At 29.7% G+C, this 26,836-nt stretch overlaps 2 protein-coding genes across 2 annotated transcripts; one reads left to right on the top strand and one right to left on the bottom strand.

Moving 5' to 3' along the window:
• Window positions 1-6,912: 6,912 nt before the first annotated feature.
• On the top strand, window positions 6,913-10,401 carry LOC115714739 (cyclin-dependent kinase inhibitor 3). Its single transcript, XM_030643494.2, has 3 exons — window positions 6,913-7,643; window positions 9,682-9,882; window positions 10,003-10,401. Exons 1-3 carry the CDS (start codon window positions 7,162-7,164, stop codon window positions 10,070-10,072), a joined length of 753 nt encoding a protein of 250 aa, XP_030499354.2. The 5' UTR covers window positions 6,913-7,161; the 3' UTR covers window positions 10,073-10,401.
• A 2,068-nt stretch (window positions 10,402-12,469) lies between these two features.
• LOC115712016 (uncharacterized) lies at window positions 12,470-15,164 on the bottom strand. Its single transcript, XM_030640218.2, has 4 exons — window positions 14,893-15,164; window positions 14,483-14,595; window positions 14,147-14,244; window positions 12,470-12,814 (listed from the first exon to the last, which is right to left on the bottom strand). The coding sequence occupies exons 1-4, from the start codon at window positions 15,083-15,085 to the stop codon at window positions 12,679-12,681; spliced, it is 540 nt and encodes a 179-aa protein (XP_030496078.2). The 5' UTR covers window positions 15,086-15,164; the 3' UTR covers window positions 12,470-12,678.
• Between the last annotated feature and the right edge of the window lie 11,672 nt (window positions 15,165-26,836).

The following is a 26,836-nucleotide window of genomic DNA, read 5'->3' as shown; positions in this document are numbered from 1 at the left end:
CAATATCTCGAATCGATTTCTTTGAAGATGAGCCACTCGGCTAAGGATTGCTTCGCTACACCACGTTCATCAATAGATTCATCGAGAAATAGACCGTCATAGTTGAAGCCGCCGCCTCTTCATCGCAGGACGATGTTTTTTATCTTCAACTGAACAAGATAATCAAACATAATATGAAAAAAAAATTAAAACAATTGGAAAAACCAAAAACAACAACATATAAACCGAAAAGAAATGAAAAAAACAAGAAAGAAACCGTAAAGTACCTTCTCCAAAGGTAAATCAGTGAAAATCTTGCCCTTCAAGTCTCGGGCGGTTGGATTTTTTTGGGTGACGATGGTGTTGCTGGGCCGTAATCCCGGAATAAGATGAAACTCTTTACGTAAAAGAGTTCACCATTGCGGGTGACGTGATTCATAAAACCAAATGGAAGAAAACCCAAGGACATCCCAATGCCCTATACTCAAACCCATCATATTGGCCTCCCTTCTCTCGCCTTTCTATTTTTCATAATGATCCCATGCTCAATCCTACCTTTGAATGAGTCAATTGTCAATTCAAATGATTCCCTACCCCAACAATACTCATCCCACCGACCGCTATCAACTACATCTAGAACAAACCTAGACACTTCTTTGTCGTATATATGTTAAGAAGAAAACACCGAATGAAATACAAAATGTACCATTTTCAAACCAATAGACTCATCCAAACCCCACCGACTACCCAAAAAAGCATCCTCGATGGCTTTGTTGTCAATAGTTTTTACACCACTAAAACATGTTTCTACCAATTGATTTGTTTCCCGTGAAAACAACAACTGGTTGCAATCACCGAAACAATCTAAACCAAAATAAAATCGGTAAAATTCTTTCATGCACTAAACCGTATGCAACCAGGCCAAGAACCTTAGCCCAAAACTCCTTAGGATTAGGCCGTAAAACTTCCCTTAGTAATAAACTATGTACCACTTCAGGATGAAACAAACCTCGTGCATATCCTTTAAAATGCCCAAACCGAGTTTGACGAAACAAAGAAAGCAAATTAACAGATAAAGTGTTTTTAATATTATCTATCACAGAATAAACACCGGTGCATACACACTTAGATCTCAGAAAATCGTATGACTAAATTTACAAATGGCCCCAAACTCCGCAACATAACAAAAAAAGTGGCCAAGATAAATTATAAATCCCGAGTAAAACAAGATGAAAAACCGTAATACAACTACAAACAAACTAAAAACAAACTATCAATGGCAAACAACTACTACGTAAAAATAACAAAGAAAGACCTTAAATCGTTTGGAAACATAAAAAACAAGTAAACAACTAACCCTAAAAGAAATCGAAAAATGCAAAGATAAAAAGAACAACAAAACTATATTAAAACAACAAACAAACTAAAAAACATATACAACTATAGAAAAATATAGAAAGCAAAGTTTTGAAAATCGTTTTGAAATCTAAAATATAAATGTTAGAAACAACTAAACCTAATGAAAATCGAAAACACATCAAAACATACCAAAAGAATAAACTATTAAAAAACTCGAAAAGAAACTAACGAAGAATGATTGAAAACACCAAAAACGAAAACAAAACACATAACCTGTAAGCACAAAAAAACACTAAAAATAAAGAAAACAAAACAAAATTAAAGAACAACACCCAGACCAGAATCAAATGGAAAGATCAAAAGCAACAATAAATAACTAATAAATTTAAAAACATGAAACAAAATGCGCAAATGAAACCCTAAAATCACACAAAGCATAATGAACATGAAAACGCCAAAAATCTGGGTAAAGCAGAAATGGAAGAAAGGGGGAAACGAAAATAAAACTAAAAACCAACCTCAGTCCGATCTTCAGCATGTGTAATAGATTTTTGAAATTTTTTCCCGTAAATTTCCGGGGAAGCGTGGGCTCCTCCAAGTTCAAACTCTTCGATTTCTTCGAAGAATGGGGTCTCACACGCTTCGCATGGGAGCTTCAAAATCGTAATCAAAATCATCAATGATCGGGCGTTTACCCTTGGATTTGCTTCGGCCAAAGATTTCTTGCCCATTTTTGATTTCTTTGAGAACCGGAGAAGGGGATGAAGATGACCGAGTGATTGCCATGGTATAAATAAGATTGAAAAAAAATGAAACAGAGAGGGAAAAAAAATGGGGCCATAAATCGTGGGCCTAAGAGGAAGTTGAAAATTCGTGGATGAACCAAAAATAAGAGGGAAAAACGTGATAAATTATGGGTAGTTAATGGAGGTTACTTGAATTCAAAAATGAACTTAGAGAACGTAAAATGAAGAATAGAAAATGAAATGAAAACAAAATGAAAAAAGAGAGGGAAGAGAGTATGATTTGATTGATGATGCATGGGGAGAGAACACGTGTATGCATGGTATGATGAGTAAGTGGTAAATGTGTAATAAAAATAAGTTTGTAAGTAGAAATGTAGTAATAGGCGTGTGAGGGTAATTATGTAATAAAGTGTGTAAAAAGGATTTTTCATGTAAAAATTTCAAATTTGTTGTTTAAAGAGGGGTTGTAAAGCTCACTATCATAAGGGGCCTCAGAAGTGAAAGTCGGTAATGATTTGGTTGAGACCTTTCTTTTTTTTTTGTTGTTATTTTTAGGAAAATTCTATAATGTATTCTCTCAAAATGAACATATCTCTATCTATTTTAGAATTTAAAATAATTTTTTAGTCAAATTTTTTCTCATAGTCATGTAAATTATAGTTATTTAAGACATACTACAAAATTTTAAAAAATTCGAAATTTTTAACACGTCGAAAACTGCGTTCACATTGATTATTCCGAATTTTTTAAAATTTTGTAAGATATCTTAAATAGTTATAATGTACATGAATATGAACAAAATAGACCAAATTTTTTTATAGATAGTGAAACAAATAGAGAGTGCATCAATACATCTATTTTAAGAGGGTGCATTGTAGAATCACTCATTATTTTATAGGTAAATAGTTAATTTTTTAATATTTAATGTTTACAAAATTATAATTATTTTTTAGTTTCGTCAATACAAATTTTTATTAAGCATAACACATATAATGCAAAAATTCTAAATAATTGGGTCTAACGGAAACATATAATACTAGTTATTTCTAAATCTTTTTTTAATAAATGCAAAGTGAAAACTTTACTGATAAAATTGGAGAAAATACAGTTTAATGAATATTCGATACTTATACTTCTAAAAAAATTATTAAATTTATATTGCTTACAAACTAAAAATTTTGAAATCTTATACCATCATTTACTCTAATTTTAAAATATAATTACTAATAAGATCTAATATTTTAATAATACTATGAGTTGATCAACTAAAATAAAATAATACTATCAATTATTATTATTTTTAATGCAACTTCAAGCTAATATCAACCTTCTACTTAAAAATAGTCCTCCTTCGAACACTTTTTGAAACAAATTCATCAACTAACTCTTAATATTTTGTTGTCTCCAAAATATCATTTTTAATCGCTATCAATGCTATAATCTATTAAGCTTTTTTTGTAACATGGTAGACTGCAAGTAAGACTTTAACAACTTTAACTTTAAAAAAATTATTTCTACATGAGCAACTGACGTATAAATAATCAACAAAATTATATATGCAATAATTTTTTTTAGAAAACAATCCATGCCTTTAAAAAATTAATATGTGAATAACTCTCATTTTTTCTCTAGGCAAGATTTGTTTTAATAACTTCAACTCTACACATAATTCATTCCCATCAATATAAGATTATTTATTATGTTTTAATGTCTTTTCAAAATAACTACAACAAGACTTTAAATTTACATTGTTTAACGATTGTAACTTGTCAGTTAATAAGGTAGAAAAATTAATTAATTCTAAAAAGTTCTTTTCCAAATAACTCAATAGATGAGGTATTTAAATTTTCATCAAATTATTTTTTCTTCGAATTGTGCACCTTTGAGAAAAAATTAAATCGATATTCATTTCAATAGTAATTTCCTTAGCATTATTCAAGGCATTATAAAAAAAATATATTAATAATAAATATAAATATAAAACAAAAAACTTATTAACATGTAAAAAAAAAATAGATTAACAACTTACCTTAAAAAATATATAAAAAAAATCTCATGAGGTCTCCTTCAAAATCTAATTTCAAACCCTAAAAAATAATAGCCCTAGTCAAATTTCTACCAAAACTTAGACTATTTATCAAAATAAAACACAAATAGCTTACATTGATAATTCTAAACAAAACCTTATAAACAAATTGAAGAAAAATTATCTCGTTCGTTGCTGCTAGTTCAAAATGAAGAGTATAGAAGAGAAGTGGAGAAGACAATCGAGTGTTGGGCATTTTTTATTTGACTAGACTATCAAGCATTGCTCGACGTGGCACACCAGCACGTGCTGTTCACATCCAGCACGTGCTAGATGAATCTCTTTCTAAAAAATTTATAGTACACTCTTTATAAATACCATATATTTATTAATATAGAAAAATAGGGTAAAAATTTATAGTACACCTTTTAAAAGAATATTTTGGCACATTCAAATTTTTAAGTGATTTTAAATAACTACAACATATATAATGATAAAAAATAAACTAAAAAGCTTTCCTAATGCCAAAATAGAAAAGAAATTACAAACACATCCCTTTAAGGCGTGTACTATAAATTTTCTGAAGGCTCCTTTGGTATACCGTGATGTATTATATAATATAGTATAATATAATATTGTGTTATATTGTATTGTATTGTATTAATATTATTTAATACAATACTATGTTCGATATTAATTTGTACTAATATGTTTGTGTAAAATTATAAATTCTTTATAATAAACTCGAATCCTACCATTACCTGATCTCAAACCCAAAACATGCCCAGGACTCAAACCCAAATCGAGACCTAAACCCTAGATTCAAATCTGAACTCGGACCAAACCCAAAAAAAATTAGAAATTACAAACACACCCTTTTAAAATATGTACAAATTTTCTCCAAATAAATATGAGATAATTAAATAAGTTATTTGAAATGAATGACTACAATTGCAACCTCGTCCAATAAAAATGTATCACATTTGAAAACAATTTCGAAGCTCATAAATACATGCATAGGCAAAATGAGAATAATAAATGCATTCATTAGCCTAAAATTAATTTTTTTCATTTCATTTCATTTGGTGACCCCATCTTGATCATTTTGCTTTTCTCGTTGAAAACGACTCTGTCCTTCCATCTTAGCTATAATAAATATTTTTTATTTATCTTAAAAAATATATTTTTGATTTCACATTTTTTTTTTCTTCTTGGTAATAATAGTATTAGAAAGAAAAAAATCCAATAGAACACCCCTAAAAAATGTATGTTTATGGTATATTTTCTATATATTTAGAAGAAAAATAATTATTTTATTTTTTACACCGTAAATTATTTAGGCTATATTTAAAAATTAAGTTTTGACAAAAAAAGAAAAAATAGGAAAAATATAAAAAAATCAATTTCAAAATAATTAGCATGTAATAAATTGTATAGAAAATTGATTCAATATAATTTTCTTACTGAAACATGTAAAGCTGATTTTTTTTATAATTTTTTTTTATCATTTTCTTTCCCCATTATAGAATCTAATTTACAAATATTACTTTAAAATTTTCTAAAAGTTACAGATTTTCTAAACATTTATAATACACTAGGTGATTGTTACGTGTCAAGCCACGTAGTGTTAGTTTTATTTAATATTTTAGTTTTTTATTTTAATTAATAATTTAAATAGTATAATTATTTAAACGATTTGTTTTATAAAAATAAAATATGTGTCAGTATATTTAGTAAGTAAAACATAGTTGTGTTATAATAATATATGTTATACAGCCTCACATGTGTATATATATTTATCTATATATTTTATCTTTTCTAGGTAATTACAGAAGGGGCAACTCATATACAGTCTCACATTTATATTATATTTTCTAAACATTTTATCTATATTTTTCTTTTTTAAAAAATAAATAAAAAAATTATTAATATTCTCCCAAAATAGGTTTGTTAGAGAGAGATGTGGGTAAGATGATTTTTTTAATTTAAAAATAGATTATTAATATTTAAAAGATTGTTTAATTTTTTGGGTTTAATTATTGGGTTTATTTGTTAACGGGAGATAAAATGTAATCGTTAAATTTAACAGAATATTCTTTTATTTTTAAGTATATTCTGTTAAACCAAGAAATGTCGTTAGATAGGCACTTTTAATATATAAAGACACAATAATTTTCATATGGAACATGAAAAACTGATTTTTTATTTTTATTTCCTATAATTTTTTTTTATCTTTTTCTTTCCCGATTAAAATCTAATTTCCAAATATAACCTTAAAATTTTCCTAAAAATTATAATTTTCACATGGAAGATGAAAAATTGATTTTTTTTTTTTATTTCCGACGATTTTTTTTTATCTTTTTCTTTCCCCATTAAAATTTAATTTCTAAATAAAATCTTAAAATTTTCCGAAAAACTACAGATTCTCTAAACAAATATAACATACACAATCATAAAAAAAAACTAAATAAATCTCCTAAAATACCAAAATAGATAAAAAAAATTATACCAAAACAAATTATACTACAAAATTATCCAATAACCCACCCAATTAATTACAATTTTAATATTTTCAATAATGAAAAAAAAAATTGATACCTAAAATCTAGATATGGGATTATATATAAAAATCCTAATTAACTTATTAAAAAAATATAAAACAAAAAAAAAACAATATTCTTTTTTTTTTCCTTTGTATTTTCCATTTATAAAATTGATGAAAAAAAGTACTGTTCCCCAAAACGCCAACCCTAATTTTAAATTTCTTATTTATTTATTTATTTTATTTTATTTCTTTTACCATCAACCTCAGAGTTTCTCTCTCTCTGTGAAAAAAAAAGAGTCAGATACGAAATTGGTCCCTCTTCTTCTCTCTCTCTCTCTCTCTAAAACCCTTTTCTTCTTTCTCTCTCCTACACACTTGGGGTTTCTCTCTTCTTCTTCTTCTTCTTCTTCTTCATCGTCTCTCTCTGTGTGTGTGTCTCTTTCTCTCTCTTACTCGTTCTCTTGCTCGCTCGCTCGTTCGCTATTTCATATTTATGAATCTGAGATATGGGAAAGTACATGAAGAAACCTAAAATCACAGGCGAAGTTGCAGTAATGGAGGTATCTCTCTCTCCTCAGTGCTCTCTCGGTGTCCGTACCAGAGCCAAAACCCTTGCCCTACAAAGACAGCAGCAACAACAGCAACAACAGCAGAGAAAATCGCCAACCTCGAACCCAAACCCTGTTGATTCCTCTGCTTTTTCCTACCTCGAGCTCAGAAGCCGCCGTTTGGAGAAACCGCCATTGCTCAGTGAAGCAAAGAAGCAGAATAAGGAGAAACAGGGTTCGCCGCCGGTGATGACCACGAGAGATTGCTGTGGAGAAAAAAACCCTAGGACTAAGTTTCGGTGGCGGAGTTCGAGGTTGAGTGATGTGAGGTCTTTGGATTCGGGCTTGGCTGACGAAACTTTGGGTTTAAAAGGTGACGAAACAGAGGAAGAAGAAGCCTCTTTTGGGGAGAATAATTCTGATTTTCAAGGCAGAGATAGGTAATATTCTTCAAATATTTTTAATAATCTCTCTATTTTCCTTCGATTTTTTCATGTTAATGCCCTTTTTATTGGTTTTCTTTCTAACTTTTTATCTAAAATATTTCATGAATAATATGAAATAATAAATATTTTTAAAAGTAAACCTCGAGTTCTGTTTTTCATGCGGATTTGTAAGAGGGGTTTTTCTTTTTTTGATAACTAAAAAAAAACTTAATATATGAAAAAAGAAAGGGCTATATGTATTCATTTTGGCTTATGTAATGTCTCAAATTTGCCTTGATAATATAAAATAGTATCTCTGAATTTTGAAGGGTAGAAAACATAAAAAATGATTTTATAACAAATTTTATTAAAAAAAAAAGCACTAAATGTTTTTTAATCTTATTTTTCTATGTTGTTAGTTAGTTCGTTGCTGAGAAAATAAACAGTGCTTTTGTTTGTGACCATTTTTCTTTAATATATAAATATTTAGGTCACTTTTACTTTTTCTCTTTATGTATTTCTATATTTGTAGTTTGTAATTTGTATCACTTTTCTTCGATTAATTAACCGTTTCTATCTTCAAAACTAATGATGGGCACTAAATTTTTTTAATTAGTTTGCTAATTATTCAGTAACATTTTTTCTCTGAGTAATTGCAACCTTAATTAAGCTATTATTATTAGTATACTTAGATTTAGTTATTATGATTTGCCTCTTTAATAATACTCCCTAAAGAAGAAATAGTATTCATACATTTAGTTTCATCTTGAAGACTGTCATGTAATGCGCATACTTTATTCATTGTTTTCTGGTAATTAATAATTCATGCAGTGCAAGTACTCTACAGTCTTACATTTAACGCATATTTTTCGGCTATTATAGATACAGACGTGAAATTATAGTGCCATCTGTGTCATGTTTTCTGGATAAGAATGTTGTTGTTGTTGTTGGTTTTTTTAATTATTATTAAAAAATAAGATTTCTTTGAGGTGTTTTTGATCTTTGATTTGGTTTGTCTATGTTCTTTGTTCATGTGTTATCGCTTTCATTTGATGAGTTGAATTGCCTGTTAATGCCACATCATTTCTGAGACTTTTTCTTTTATAACTGCTTTCATTGACAACTTTTTAAGGGTTGTGACGTTTGACTTAAGAGAAAAAGTCCTTTAATTTATTATCAAATGGGTAATCCGCATCAGAGCAATTAATGATACAATTTTTGTATTTTTTCCTCGTAGAGGGAAAGCTGAGTTAATGCATCTTGTTTTTTAGTGGGGATATTGTAATATCTAGTGTGGGGTGTATGTAATATACTATTTACTACGTTAAAAGTACTATTACATATCTAGCATAATGTTTATCAAAGATTTACATTTAAAAGGAAAAAATTTTAATGTCTCAAATCTTCTAGCATAATTGCTCTTAAGAAACATGGGTCTATCAATTTAGGTCTTCATTTGTTTTCTTCAGTGTTTTTTGTATTAAAAAGGTGTGTGGATCAATAGAAACCTATTTTTCGTTCCCAGTACAAATAGTGCCAAGAACGGGGGATAAGGAGAAAAGAACTAGTGTAGTTGTAGCGTGTTGTTTTGCTAAAAATCAATATCATAAACTTTAGCTTTAGTGGTCATTGTTTGTCCTCTAATGCACAAAAGAGTGTAAACCAAACTTTTGTCAATTCAATGATGGTAGTGTGAAATAATTTGAGAGAATTTGCGGTTATAATTTTTTAGTAATGAATGGCATTTTATTTCTCATGGGCCCTGATGTTAACATAGGTACATAAATGTGGGATGTCTCTTTTAGGACTTGCACTAGCTGACAAAGAGTAGCTTCATGCCTAAATTTTTTGGTACTTGTCCGGTATAACACCCCTTCTATGTTCCATGTGGATAAACTAGGCCATCATAATGAGAAAATATTGAGAATTTTTTTAGTGGGGGTGGAAAAATTCAGACTTTTTTCTCTGGTGTATTTACAAGTTCTTGTAGTTTTCATGCACAATTTTTATTTGGTTATGATGTGGGTATTTTTTTACTCTGGTTTTATAACAGCACCAGAGAAAGCACACCATCTAGCTTGATAAGGGAGTCAGACATCTTAAGAAATCCGGGTTCAACCACGAGGCGGCCAAGTTCAACTGCAACTAACCAAAGGGTGAGGAATGGAATGCAAAGAAATATCCCAACAGCGCAGGAGATCGAAGAGTTCTTTGCTTTCGCCGAGCAGCAGCAACAGAGAATCTTTATTGAGAAGTATACTATCTCTCTGCATTATTTTGAGTGTGAAGTTTTGACTGCTAGTGGTGCACAATTTGGGACCACAGCACACAAATATACAAATAACTGATGAACCCTTTAATATTATTTTTTCAGGTACAATTTTGACATCACTATTGATTCGCCACTCCCCGGAAGGTACGAATGGGTGCAAGTCGTTCCCTAGACGAGGAAAATTTAATTGGAAGTTGAATTTGAGACTGCAAGTTCTGAGTCCATAATTAGTGCTAAGAGAAGTTGGATTAACTATTAATAACATTGTGAACTTGACTGAACCATTTGGTATTTGCTCAAGTACAAAATTAGGTTTAGTTTTTTTACTTGAGAGAAAGGAACCATTTGAGAAGAGATTGGAAAAAAGAAAAAAGTAATTTAGGCTTTGATTATTCTGTTGATGTATCTATCACTAGATTTTCAGTTTAAACCGTTGTCCATATTTAGGTAGAATGACTCATCTCTTCAGAAATAAATGCAAACAACCAATTTCCTTTCTCATATTAATGTTTTGTTTTTTGTTTTTCAATTGTCTTTTTTATTGTAGTATTTTTCACCCTCAAATGAAACATAACTTGGTTATTATTTCAAGTCTTTGAAGTTGATGTTTGAATCTATCAAAAAATTACTCTTTTTAGTCTAGAACTCCTCTTTATTTTCACCTAAACTGTAATAAAAATAGGATATGGTAAATGAAACAGAAGAGCCATATTTATTTATGTAAAAAATAAAAATTTGGGAAGAAAGAATGGAAGGTGATGTTGTAGGTTTGAAGAGCAGTTTTGGATTGTTTATAGGAGTCGTACTACTGAAGACTCAGGCTCTTCTGTGAATGTCCTTTTATTTTTGTCAGAGTTGATTGTTAGTTTGTTGAAAATTAGGTCCTTATTTTTTTATTTTATTTACTGAAGTGGTGGTGGTAAAAGCTGCTGCAGTTTTGCTCTAGGGTAATTTATTATAGGATCCTTTATTTTATATATATATATATACATATACATAGCAAAGTAGTGGCCATATGTGGGGATTGTAAAAGCTATTAATTCACATGTGGGTTATGTACGGTTCTGTGCTCTGTTACATTTCATTTCATTTCACTACAGGTTGAGACAAGTATTGTTCAACTTAGATTTGATGATGTCTTTTATTTCTCTTCCATCCCTTTCCTTTGCCAGATCTTTTTGTCCAACCCAACCATGCTTGCTTTGCATCAAATTGTAGGGTTTAAATTGTTGAAACTTAAAGCCCCAATTTTTGTACGGATTACACTGATTGAGTTTTACAACTTTTATGGCTTTGAAATCCTCACCATCTTCCTCTCTCTCTTTCTCACTCAATCAAAGCCTTTAATGTTTATGAATCCCATATAAGTTTTTACTTAATCAGTAATGTCAGACATGAAATTGGTTATGGGTCTTCTCTTCTTGTTTGGTTGCCACATTTTGTTTGCTTTTTTTCTTCTTATTCCAAATTATTATAGACTAAACGCATTGAACCAGCTCTGATTAGTCGACATCAATAGCAATACATGTGCAAATATGATCCCAAAAAATTTGATGAGAAAGCAATAAATGCCAGCTTCAAATATGGACCATGCAAACCCATGTTGGCAGTTGGTTGAAATATACTTATTTTTTGTTTTTTAAGTTTTGATTGCTTTTGAATTCTATTATTACACGTATTTTACTTAATGAACAAAACGACAGAATGAAATGTATAATAATATATACACAAATCTCATGAGTGAGATTTGACTAGTGTCGGTGAGTAGATCAAATTAGTGTTTTTTAGAAACACAGAACATCAACAACAACAATATATGATGTGACTTTGAACATATCTTTTAAAATCTTAACCTTGGCTGTGTTCATTGGTACAGTAGGGTACACTATTCACCATTTACTTATTCACATTATTCTAGAGAGAGAGGGCAAGTTGTTCAGTGTCTTATACCAAACAAACCCAGAGAAAATTTACATGTAATGAAGACAAAGAAGTAAATTAGCAAAATCTTCAACACCAACTTGAGACCCCCCAAAATCTAAATCAAAATCTTTCTTTTCAAATTTTTCATCTTTTGTATAATATGCATTCTCCATAAAAAGCAAAAAAACAAAACTTGTTGAGTTTTGGGTGTGTGTCTAAATACAAAGATTAGAATGAATGAATGAGCACAATGGGGGTGGTTTTCAAGTTAGGTTAACTGATTTGAGGTTTTGATTTTATATCATGTGTGTAGTGCACTTCTTGGAATGAGTGGATTTTCACTGAAATACATACAAATAAATAAAGTTTGTACCCTGTTATGTGCATGTAAAAAAAATCATGCAGAAATCCAAATATACATAAAATAATAATATATACTAAAAAAGCATCAACACAGATGACATGCATGAAGAAATATTATCACTATTTTTTTAATCTTCTTTCGTACTAGCTCTGTTGACATAGAGCAAAATAACAGAAAACTTGTTAAATAGTAATTTTCTACCTTACAATAAAGACAATCATAATATTATCTGGCTATGGTGTTGAAATAAAAAGAAAAAAAAAAACATATATGCTAACAATGTAAAGTAACTATTGAGAAACTGTATTAAGAAAGAGAGCATCAACATGTACAGACTACAGATGACATGCATGGAGAATTATTATTATTATTATTGTTGTTGTTTTTAATTTTCTTTTGTACTTGCTCAGTTGCCATAGAGAAAAATTACAGAAAACTTGTTAAAAAATAATGCTATTCTACCTCACAGTAAAGACAATTATGATGTGTGGCTATGGTGTTGAAGGGGGTAAATTTGCTGAATTTGTCTCTGACATTTCAACTTCACATGCACTCCTATCCGTTGGTTTTCCATTCTCCAATGCAATCTCTCTCCTTTTAGCTAGTCTTTTTGCATGAAGCTCGTATCTGATAATAAATACAAAACAAGAAAATCAAATCCCAGTTTTCAGAAAGTACTAAAACAATAGCAACTATTCACTATTATACTATTCACTCCAAAGTCCAAACATCCTCATAAACTTTTTTCTTTCTTCTTTCAATAAGTTACCCTGAAATCGTACCATTCACACATGGAACCACTTGGTAGTGCCTCACACATCCTACATACTCAATTCCTTTTAAAAACAATAATTACTCACACACCACCACAAACTACTTTAATTAGCTAAATCAAGTTTAAAAACAATTCAATCAACTATATCTTCCACCAATCATCTAACAACTCTATTTATGCTTTCTAATCTTCTTCCCTAAGTCCGTCCATAGAGAAATGCTAAAAGACACCCATGTGCCTAGCACCATTGTGAAGTGTAATATCGCTATTAGTACAATTCAATATCGGGACTCGCTTATTTTTACTTTAAAGATTATATAAAACCGCTAACTATTTATAGGGCGCCAATCTCATAGTGGTGCTAGGCACCTTGTTGCCTCAAAGCAGTGCTCAAGTCAATAAGTAGAATACTAACACTTTATCTGGAGGAGAGTTACACTATGTTTGGCATGATTATGAAGGATTTTGGGGTGGAAGGAAAGAGTTAGAAAAGAGAATAAATCATGTGTTTGGTAGGTAGGAAAGAAGGAGGGAGAGGAAAGATGGAAGGATATCTTCTCCCTCCAAATGTACAAAATCCAATCCTACCAAAGGTGGAAGGAAGAGAGGAAAGGACAAAATAAAGTTTATTAAATATCCTAAATACACTTCATAAAAAAGTAAATAATATATATTTGAAGAGGACAATATAGTAATTTTAATAAATAACTATCTTTCTATCCTTCCAATTCTACTTCTAATACCAAACAACATGAGGAGACTTGTTATCCTCTCCATCTTTCCTAAACTCTCCCTCCTTCCTAATTTCCTTCCCTCTCACCAAACACAGTGTTGAAGTTTAACCCTAGCAAAATTAGTTACCTATAATGCTATAGATGCACTAGATATAAGTTATAAGCTTAACAAAATGCAGGCTTTTTCTAGTTTGGGAAAAAGGTCAATTTTTTAATAAAATTGTTTAGGCATGTTATGAACAATCAAAACTGACAATACTCTGTTCTGAAACACAAGTTATTGTATAAACAGAAGAAGACACAAGCAATTAAATATGTCCTTCTTTCTAGCAGCAGGGTCAGGCATTTCTTATCAAAAGGACCCGGTTGGTACTTGGTGCAGACTCAGCTCAGCTCAACTCAACTCAACTCACCTAGAGTTAACAGTATACAAAAAATAATTGAACTTACTCAGCCACGTGAGTCTTTACAAGAGCAAAATATATTCCCCAAAATTGATGTTCCTTCATGTAACCTGGGCATAGCTTATACCTAAGTTGTGAAATTTCCTGAAACATGAGAAACCCATATCAGACTTACAGTAATGCAGAAGCTGAAACGTGCATACTTGCAATGTGTCAAAGATTATTGTCTAGGAAATTTAAGTTTCAGAAACTTCTTCTTGTAAAAAGCACAACTTCACGTGATTAGTGTATGATACAAATATATATATATATATATATATATATTTATATGTGTGATTGTATATAATATATACACATACATAGCTAGAGAGAACCCTCACACCTTCACTTTAGAGAGAACAAGAGTTGCATGCCGTTCCTGCCATTCAGAAAGATCACTTCGAACACTGCCCGATGTTGTTGGGAAATCTCCACCATTTTTCTCTTCCTCGTCATCTACGTAACACCATTATCAATTTTTATTCTAATTCAGATTCCTTTTGAGTGTTGTAAGCTAAATTAAGATAATCCCATAACCTAAATTCCAAGTAATTGCAACAAAGTGTGAAAGAAATTTAGAGGAACTAATACAATGGATAAAGTTTCGATTTTTATTATCAATTAGGTTACGATTTTCCCAATACTCAAAACAAAAACATAACATTAAATTGATGAAAAAAAAAATCAAAGAAGTAAGTAATACCAAGAATTTATTATCGTTTTCTTTCACTTTCTCAGCAATCAAACAAGTACCTGAACGAGGAAAATTCTTAAAGGTGTCTAAGGTGAAGGATTTGACGAAATCGATCAACTTGTCAGTGACTCCGAGAATTTGATCGTCAAATTTGTGTGGTTGCTTTGGTTGGTCAGAAAGATCTGAGTTTTTAGTGCTTTTACTGTTATTGTTCCTTGTAAGACTGCGTCGAAACCAGGAAGAAATGTCCATGGCTTTCGATGCTTTTTCTGCTCTGAAACTGAAAACTGAAGAATGAAGATGAAGAAGCTTCCCACCACTTCTCACTCCTCATCTGAGATTTGGGCCGTAAGCCCATGATATTTTTGGACCATAAGGCCCATATCTGTTTCAACACAAACTAAGCTCAGAAAATATGGGCCCAGATAGGCCCTGTTTCAAGAAAGTTATAATATTTATATAAAATTGGTTTAGAAAATAGCTCACATTTTTTTTATTTACAAAAAAATCAATGATAGAAGTAATCCTCAAAGACATAAAGCACTTTAAAGTTTGACTCAAAATTTGATTTTTAATAGTAAATTATTGTGAATGGTAAATTACAAATTTGTCAAATTTTGATTTTTAATTTAGTAAATGATTATAGTTGTGAATGCTGAAATTGCAATTTTGTTTTGTGAATGTAACATATCATTTTATTAACTTTTGTACATACTCAAAGTCAAAGCTATAAATTTGGTCACATAAAATTTCTTTTCTTTTTTTTTTTTTTAGGAAAAATGGTAATTTTATTAATAAGAAGATTCAACCATTACAATAGACAGAAAATCAGCGGGAACATTATCCTCGCTAAATATACGATCTGAATACAAAGAAGAGCTACGAGCAAGACAATGTGCAGCTTTGTTTACATAACGTGTAACAAAATTAATTGTGACTAATGACAGATCGGCCATAAGAGAACGACAAGCCGCCACCTGAAGGCTAAAAGGAGAAGGAATATACACCGTGCTTTGGACTGCCTGGATAACAACCAAAGAATCAGTTTCAACTTCAACCGGTCCCCATTGTTTCTTCTTTATCCAACTCAAAGCCTCCTTAACCCATACCAATTCGGCCATAGCCGAATCCACACGCCCCACTCGTAACATTGTGAAACCTTCAATGAATCGACCCTGATAATCCCGGGCCACCCCTGCCGCTCCAAATCGACCATCACTTGCAAAGATTGCGCTATCGACATTAACCTTAATCTTTCCCATAACCGGTTTCACCCAATGCTCTAAGGCCATTCTTGAACCCGTAGGAACAAGTAAAGACCCCATTCTCCGTTGTTGAGCATTTCTCCATTGATTAAGGACTACTCTTGCCAATAGAATAACCTCCGCCGCTGACATTGATTTATCCAGCCAAACCACCTCATTTTAGGCATACCAAATCGCCCAAAAAACCATGAGCAGCTCTTCCTGGGCCGTGGATGAGTGCTGTAACAGAATGTGGCTAAATCACTCCCAAAAAGACTCTATATTATTATTTTAGTATTTAACACTTAAAAATAAGATGAAAAATAATAAGTGGTTTGTAGGTGGGGATAGGGAGTGATTTATTTTTTGATGATAGGGAATAGGAAGTGATTTTTGCTTATGTCCACATATTATTTTTATATAATTATTAAATTAAAATATATGAGATGAAATATTTAATTATATTCTAAAATAATTTCATAACAATTCGGGAGTTATTCTATTTTAGTGAATAATACTATGGTGTTTGGTATGAGGTTTAGACTTGACGTGAATGAGAATATCAAATTAAATTAAATTTTAATAATTAAGGGTTTGTGTTTTTAAATATAGTCTACTTTTTAAATATTAATCATTTCCAACACTTAGGTCGCGTTTGGTTAGAGGTAATGCAATGAAATAGAATGGAAAGGAAACAATTTTCTTTTCATTTCTTTGTTTGGTTGAATTTAAAATCATTGGAATACTATTCCATCGGAATGACCTTTCTATCATTTTAGTAGAATGATTATTTCATTTTTAAATGGAAAAAAAAAACCATTCCAATGCAAGATTTGAAAAAATTTTAATAATTTTTTTTATCAATTTTTTTTATGCATTTTAAATTTTATTCCATTCCATTCCTTCCCATTCCCATTCCTATCCTTATATTTTCATTTATCTCAACCAAACGCCACCTTAGTGTCTAACACCACCTAAAAGTGACGTCTAACAATTAAATAAAAATACTTTATAAAAATTATTACATTAAATTATATAAATTGCATAAATAATAATAGTATAACATGTGCTAAACAGACACCATCGATATCTTTTAACGCATCTCTTTCTAGCATATATCATAGGATGCATTTATGTGATAGAAATGTCTCATTCATTAACCACTTTGGCGTGCAATTGAGACTAATGATGGAACTCGCCCTTGCTTTTACCACCATCACCAACACACTTGAACATCACCCACTACTCACCACCACCCTTACATAAATATATATTCATTCATGGACCATATTGCCCTCCTCTACTATTATTATTATAGAGTAATTTGCGGCAAACCCCTTCAACTGTCAATTTACTTGCAAAAAACTATCCAACCTCATATTTTGGTGGGAAAACCCTCCAAAGTACTATTTCGTTAGATAGTTTTTTGCAAGTAAATTGATAGTTGGGGGAGTTTTGCCGCAAATTACTCTTAAATTTTTTGTTTTTATTTTAATTTTTATTTTGTAAAATATGGCCACGTAGGATAATTTCTTAGAGACCTGTCATTGCCACGTGGGCAAAATTAGGATTTAATGAGGCTGAATAAACGACACCTTAAAAATGTAAATGAAACAGTACTTTGGAGGATTTTCCCACTAAAATATGAGGTTGGATGATTTTTTGCAAGTAAATTAACAGTTGAGGGGGTTTTGCCACAAATTACTCTATTATTATACAACACATTTTTTCAAATCAGAAACAAACTTTATAAAACTTTAAATCAACAAACAAATTGGTGATCACATTTCCTAAAGTTGAAAACACCACAAAGACTCTTGTCTTTTGCTAGTCACACCACATAGTAAGAAAGTGAGTAGTTGCTTGCTTGCCTTGTTATAGTCCCTAATTAACCGACAAACAAGAAAATTTAACCAAGTAAAAAGAAAGTTTAACATAAGCCAAGATAGGCAACAATCATCATCTATAACTCTACTCACTTACAACAAACAATCATTAAAGAAAACACCATTCTATACTCATTTTCAAATACTAAAGTAGCCACGAGTGAAAAACTAACATTTTGCTTCAAACACAAATTTTGCAAAAATATAGGATGTTGCCAATCAAGGACAACCTGGCTTTTAGCAGGTCATGGTTATGCATCGATATAATATATAAACGCTTAATTCAAAAAAAAAAAAAAACTTTTAGCAGGCCATAAAAAAAACTACGTACCTTTATTTAGAAAAAAAATATAGTATTTTAAAAAATCACTAAGAAAAAAAATGTTTTTTTTTTTTAAAATGAATTTTTTTTTTTGACCTATAAACTAAGTGTGCCTTAAGTACAAAATTTAATATCCAATAAATAAATAATTGGATTAGATTGGTTGGGTCCGAATTCATTGAATGTGATTCAATAAACACTCCTACTCCTATATATATATATTTAAAAAAATTATATTGAATGTTTTACATTTTCTTTAATTTCTTTGAAAAATTATGTTTGGACTCTTCCCTCTTAATTTGGGACTCTAACTTCGAATATGATGAATGTCACTTATGTTAAATTCTATATCACTCATTTAATATGCAACAACAAAATTCAATTCTATAGATAAACATATTACATATAATTATAAGTGTATAACTATAGATCTAAAGAATACCTTTGTTGATTCAAAGAGAAGAATTCAAATAGCGGAACCGTACCTTAATTCATAGATAGTGATGATCTTAATCCATCTTGTAGAGATAATCTTTGTGGTGATTTTGGGTAATGATCTTCCAAGAAAACAAGACTTAGGTTTTCTAATTTTCTCTCTTGATGGGGGAAGATGAGAATAGAAATTGGCACTTGTTTCTTGGGGACCACTACCAATTTATAACCTCATAGCTAGGTTATTAATTTTAAGTATTTCTAATTTAGCCCCTCAATAAATTAAAAATATCGCTTAGGGTATCTACACATTTAGCCCATGACACTTTAATACCCAATGACCCATAATTACTAAAATGATCACTTTATTTTGGGCCAAACTTCAAATAGCAATACACTAATATACATATGAGCCCATATTGAGGATTTTAATCCAACAATCTCCCACTTGGGCTACATATGTTTTCTGATAGTGTGTAACCTTATAAGCGCTTAACTTTTGCTATCATAATTATAGGTATTTCAAAACAATCTCGTCCATTAATTATACTAACATAGGATCAAAGCGGCCTTCGCAACATTTATCGTAGCTAAACCCATCAATGGTCACGTATATCAATATAATCAAATGACATAGATCAATCATGGATGCGTAGCATGGAAATTACATGCAAATGTGATCTTAGCATGTCTATTTCCAACTTGTCCTCCTTAATTGAGATCAATTCTTTATTAATTCTTTCTAACCTTATACTTAAACCTCAATAGAAAGAATACATTCAGAGTACTCAAAACTTAAATCCATACTTTATCTGCAGAATCAAACCATAAATATGTATCAGCTTGATAGAACATCTCAAATACAAACTCCCACTAAACCAGCACAATCTTAAATAATACCACATCCATATATGAGCAATACGCTCCTGAAAAGTCTTAAGTGGTATATTCTTAATGATCCAGATCACACAAAATATGGAGTTTGTCCTTATTATGTTCTATAGACACCTTATTACTCTGAACTTTATTTTAATAACAATTAGCTCAAAGTCAATGTGCCTTTGACCTTATAGAGTTCATGTTGTTACTAAAATGCAACCTGATTGATTTATTGTCACAAAATATATCTTTAATAGCTTTCAATACCATTTTTAATTTTACAGCCATATGTGACAAAAAATCTCACAACTAAAAGCTTTATAAGATCAGAATCAGAAATCTTAATGATCTCCAAACATTTTCTTTTTTCTGATTTCCGATAAGTGAACATATAGTATTTTGTTCTCCTTAAATTCCTTATAGCTTATTTGGCTGCATACCGAAAGTTCCTTATATGGTTACTTAAATATCTATCCAACATTCTTAATATGTATAAGTACAAATACATACATGCTTGAGCATATATTAGATTCCAATGTAAATTAAAAATCTTCTATATTTCTTGAATTCTAAGGTTGCTTTTAGGGCAATAATTTAGACACCTTATTTTCTTTAGCTACAAGCTTATCACACAGTATAGTATCTTTCATGCCAAAAATTTTGAATACTTTATTGATATATCTCTTTTGTTATAATTCAAGAATATTTCAAGAACATTCTCAACATATATTGAATTCCTAATACAAAATGAGTATATCATTAATGGCAAGCAATTGTTCACCAATATAATACCAAGATCATATTCTTACTCCCACTGAACCTGTGATATATACACAATCATCAAAAGCTTTTATCTCAAAAAACCAAATGAGAATACTTAATGAAAATTGTGTAATTATTCACGAGAAGCTTACTTGAGTATACACATGGATTTTCCTAATTTGCAAACCATATTCTTTGGATCTTTGGACACAAAGTTTTCTCGGTGCACACATAACTTTTGTCATCAATATCATTATTGATAAATGACACATTAGTAATCCATTTGATATAACTCAAGACCATAATGAGCAGTCAGTGTCATGCTTATCTTGAAATAGTCTTTCAATTAAACCAAAGAAAGTCTATTCAAAATAATAAATATATGCTTTATAAGTAATTCCTTACATGCAAGACATAATGTGCATCTCTCCACATTGCAATTTGCATCCCTCTTGATTATAAATATTTATTTATAACCAATTAGTTTTACACCTTATAGCAATAGGAAAAATACCAAAACTTTATTGTCTCACATCAATTTGTACTCTTTATTTATGATATCAGTCCAGTTTCGAGAGTTGGAACCTTCATGGCATGATAAAAGTTGATTGGATCATCGTCTATCATTCCATTATTTCTTTATGTCCTTTCTCTCATGGATTTCTTTAATGACACTGACCTTTGAGGTTGTTGAGTTTGATTATCTGAAACATTTACCATATCTTGATTGAGAAGTTGTTTGATATTGTCTTATCAAGGTTTAATTCACTTATTGATCAATGAAAGTCATGAAAAACTAAACATTGTCAAAAGTGATAGTTGGAATTGAGTTTAACGTCAATTCCTTCTCAAGAACAATATCTATAATAATCTTATTTCTCTCCCAAACTCAACATCCTCAAAATTATTAAAGTTTCTCGTCTCAAAATTGAACCATAATGTGGGATCACAAAAATTGTAGCTTTTTAATTACTAGAGTATACAGTAAAGTATAGTTCCTTACTATTTTGGAGTTCGTATTCCTTTTATGAGGCTTATAAGACCTCATCTTAATTGAACATCCACAAATAGAATATATCTATATGTTAGACTATGAGTCTAACCACAACCTTAGTTTATAAATAGTTTTAACTTATACTTTACTTGATACACAGTTCAGAATTTATGTTGCATTCTTAAGTGTTTCTCCCCAAAAAACGAGTTTCATGACGAAGAATGAATTATCACACTTCAAGTCATGTCCTTAGTTAAATGTTAATTACATCTCTCAAATACCCTTCATGTTAGATTTGCCTAACATTTTGTATTGTAAGATGAAATTACATTTCTTTAGTATTTGTGCAAAATAATCTTAGACGTTATTCACTTGATTCGTCATACCTCCCATGGTAGTGTTAACCATCATAGTTAGTTTCAACGATTTTAATTTTCTTACCTAGTTGATTTGTCAACTATGGTTTAAAAATTTAAAAGAAACGTCTAAAGATTAATGCCTTATGAACAAAACAAGTTTCATTAGTCTGAAGACAAGATACTATTATTGATCATTCCATGAAACCATGAGGAAAGATCTACCAAAATATAGCATAAATTCTTAGATAATGAAACTTTTATTTTGTCGCTTGATTTCTTTATGTTTGTTTGTTACCCCTTTATAAAATCTAAAATTTATTAAATCAAGGGATCAAGAATTCTATTAAAAATAAGTCCTTCTATTCTCCTTTTGGGAGATATAATCTTAATACTTATACCAAAGTATAATAGAATTCTCATGATTCAATTTATATTTTGTACCATAAGAGAAATTATAAGGTTTCTTTATATGAGGCAAATTTCAATAAATACATAAATTAAAGAGCTAGTAGAACCAATATTGGAAAAGACTTTTAATTTCTAAATGAACAAGAATGTCCTAACTTATTCAAAATAGAATTCAAAACCAAAACTCATCTAGGTGATGATACTGTATAAGTCTTTTCCAAATCCAAAAAATAACTAGTCTTTAACCATAGTTTGAATATCCTTATAGCCTCATATGTAGATGTTTCACTTTTGCCCCTAAAGATGAATCTTTCATCATCACTTGGCTTTTAGTTTCATAGATAACCTTCCATAGTATACTTACATAAGAAATTTCATAAAAATTACTTATTAAGTATAGTTAGGTACAATAAATTAAATCATTTACAAAACAAACCATAGTGAGAAACTTATTTTCATTAGATATGTCTAATGACATACTTGGAACACTTTAACCTTATTTTAATTCCTTTTGTAAAAGTCATAGATAATTCCATATCTAAAATCTTTTGCACTTTCTTTTTAATGTGTTCCATATGCAACATACTGAATTTTATCTTTGTCCTTATCCTTTCTTTAAACAAGGTAGCTAAAGAAGCATATTTGCATCTTTCCTTTACTTAAAAATTTATCTCATTGGCATGAGAATTAACTTTATGTTGGTAGATATAACTAAAACATGAGCAAAAAAAATAGAACAAAATAACCAAGGGTTCACAAAAGAATCAACATAACAAAATAAGTTCAAATAATGGCAAATCCCATCTCAAGATACCAAACACACCATTAATATCAAGTCTTTGGACAGTAATATTAACTGTAAGCGGTACTCTTGTTGTAGCAATCAAATATTGACAATAAATCCTGTCAAACAATTTGTCAATCTTTGGACTGTACATATTGTTCACATGGAAACCTTATAATTGTCACATATTTATCACCACAAGTATGTGTGCCCTCAAAATAAGTATAACCTTCCTTTGGGCCGATCAATACTTACATGAGAAACACACACACAAACATCTAACATTCCTCATGAGCAATCTACACAAGAGAGGTTGCTTTGGCGACATCATGTTTCAATCAACTCATTTAGAATGAGAGACAAACTTTAAAATTTTAGTATGCCAAATTTGAACAAAATTGATTCAAATGAGTTTTGACTTTATCTCAATATATAATAACACATCAATCCCAAATAAAAAATAATAAATACAATAAATATATACTAAATAACATTTTACCAAATCCTTAATTTCCATATATATATATATTTAAATAATGAATATAATAAATACATACCAAATAATATCTTACCAAATCCTTAATTCCCATATATATATTTACATAATGAATACAATAAATATATTATACCACATAATATCTTACCAAATCCTTAATTCACATATATGTATATCCAAAAGCTTAATCCCCTTAATGAAAAAAAAATACTACGAAATTGATATTAGGATAAAAGATATAACATGTATTTTGAATTTATTGGTAACTGTAGTAATAATTTGGAATGAGTATTGTTGTAATCTCGAGGGTGTGCTACTGTAATTCATAACTTATCTTAAACCATTGATTCAATGGCAATCAAACATCAAGTTATATTTATACGGTAGTCATAAAAAATCAATACATCAATACATCAGAGGAGAACGATATATTATGAAACCAAAACAAATAAATAAAATTTAAACCCAAAAAATAGCATTACTTAATCATCATGATATAAACATATATAAATTTATATCTCAAGCCAAAAAGTGGAAAGACCATAACCCTAATTTTTAAATTTCCCAAATTTCTTTAACATAAACCTTAAATTCTCAAAGAATCAATCAAAAGTGGCTCTTGATACCACTTGTTAAATTCTATATCACTCATTTAATATGCAACAACAAAATTCAATTCTATAGATAAACATATTACATATAATTATAAGTGTATAACTATAGATCTAAAGAATACCTTTGTTGATTCAAAGAGAAGAATTCAAATAGCGGAACCGTACCTTAATTCATAGATAGTGATGATCTTAATCCATCTTGTAGAGATAATCTTTGTGGTGATTTTGGGTAATGATCTTCCAAGAAAACAAGACTTAGGTTTTCTAATTTTCTCTCTTGATGGGGGAAGATGAGAATAGAAATTGGCACTTGTTTCTTGGGGACCACTACCAATTTATAACCTCATAGCTAGGTTATTAATTTTAAGTATTTCTAATTTAGCCCCTCAATAAATTAAAAATATCGCTTAGGGTATCTACACATTTAGCCCATGACACTTTAATACCCAATGACCCATAATTACTAAAATGATCACTTTATTTTGGGCCAAACTTCAAATAGCAATACACTAATATACATATGAGCCCATATTGAGGATTTTAATCCAACAACTTATGCTATCTTTAAAAGCAACATTCACAAAAATGCAAATGTGTGTTTAGTAAGGAGAATTGAAAATAAAATAATATGATTTTGTATAGGAGTAATCTTTCTTTAAAATTTTTGAGAAAAAATGTGTTTACAAAAATGGATTAATCTGCAATTTTAGTAAATCGTTTTAGATTACACTAACAAATAGTATAATTAAGATGAAATGAAATCATCTTTGTTTTTTAATGTATAAAATTCATACTTCCACTAATTGGAAATATATTGCGATAATACTTTTACTCAATTATAGCTATATGCGGTAATTTTTTTTTTTTTTGAAAGAAAAACATTTTATTCAGCAAAACAAAGCTTACAACTGGTCAGGCTTCTCTGCCTTTAAAATGGCAGCAGCACAAGAGGGTAAAACCTCTGACCAAAAAGAATTACATCTTTGAGTAATAGTCCACTTGGCTAAAGAGTGAGCAACTTTATTACAATCTCTATTAACAAATTTAATTTCAGCACACCCATCTAAAAGTTTTGTTGCAAAAATATCCACCAACGGCACTCCCCAGTCAACACGAGGAGCCTTCTCTATATGCGGTAAATTTGTTAAGCATAGCCTTCTCTATTAGCTTTCCATAAATAAAAATAAATTATTTATCTGAGCATATGTGCATTGATCAAGACTAACTCTAGCTAAAATCACTACTTCTTTTACCTATTTAATATTTATACTTCTCATACCATACAATCTTATTTCTTTCATTTTAAATAACCAACACAACATTCAGAATAATTTTTGTTTTTTTGACTAAATTATGTAAAATTAATTTCAGTACATAGATATATTAGTTTTCTATTTATTTTTCAAATTAAAGTAAAGAAATAAATTGGCTGGTTGAGGCTAAAATATGCATGATCAAACTAGTGAAAACATTGAATTGTGTTAAGATTGGTACAATAAGTACAACTATGTATGTTTTCCAAATACAATGAAAGAAAACATTGTCATGTAACAATCAACAATGAATGAAGTTTAGCAAATCATGAAATTCTTCTCTATTATTGTTGCTTTTCTTTCCTCCATTAAATCATTAGACAAATTTTCTTTTTGTTGTACTACTTTTTATTTTTTCATATATTTATATAAAAAAAAAATAAATGTGATGCACAGTGTAATAGGGGCAGTTTTGTCAAACAAAAACTTAAGGCCAACCTAATAATTATTATAGCTAGACATATGATATGACCAAATCAAAATATATATCAATCAAAGAATTTTATTTTGATAAAATATATCAATCAAGGAATTAATTTACTAATTAATCAGCTTAATTTACGACAAAAGTATCAATTAGGAGGATGATTGGGTTTGGTTATAGCTTGTTTTTTTTAAAAGAAAAAAATTTTAAAAAATAAATTGCTGTAATAAAAAAGAAGAGATGGTATTTGCAAAAAAGAAAAAAAAAAAGAAAGAAGATAACGTTTTTATTTATTAATAACATGAAAACAAAATATTGATACTGGAATCGAATCGAAACTATTCCAAAGTTTACCAATAGCAATTATTTTAGGGTCCATATCATATACTATATATATATATATCATATCCTTATGCATGCAGCATGTTCATGTGATGTCCATCACCATTAAATTATATGATATTGTTTGTGTTGACGTTTGACTTTCAAACCTAAAAAATAATGTATAACTAAACAAATAATATTACACATTTTATATGTCAAAAAAAATAAATAAGAAATAATATTACACATACCTTCCTTAACAAAAAATAAATAAAAAATAAATTATGTATGGGTTGTAAATATATATTTTAATAAATTATATTTTGGTTCCCTAACTTAAATAATAATAATTTTTTTTGGGCCATATCCTCAACCTAAATTCTTGGGTTGTTCAATCTATAGTTTCAAATTTTATTCAATTCAAACCAAATTTTATAGGGAAATTCTATAATGCACCCCCTTAAAAGGGATACACCGATACATCTCTATCTGTTTTAGTATCCGAAATAATTTTTTAATCAATTTTTTTTTTCATGGTCATGTAAATTATACTTATTTAAGTCATCCTGCAAAATTTTAAGAAATTCGGAAAAGTTTAACACGCCGAAAATTGCGTTCAAGTAGTGTGTTGCACGCGTGACTATTTTATTTTATACGCGTGTAAAATATACTGTTTGAACATTGTTTTCTATATTGTAAATAATTCCAAATTTCTTAAAATTTTGTAGGATATCTTAAATAACTATAACGTACATGAATATG

Source organism: Cannabis sativa, chromosome 4, assembly GCF_029168945.1.
Source record: "Cannabis sativa cultivar Pink pepper isolate KNU-18-1 chromosome 4, ASM2916894v1, whole genome shotgun sequence".
Taxonomy (NCBI): domain Eukaryota; kingdom Viridiplantae; phylum Streptophyta; class Magnoliopsida; order Rosales; family Cannabaceae; genus Cannabis; species Cannabis sativa.
This window is presented reverse-complemented; position numbering and strand designations above follow the sequence as displayed.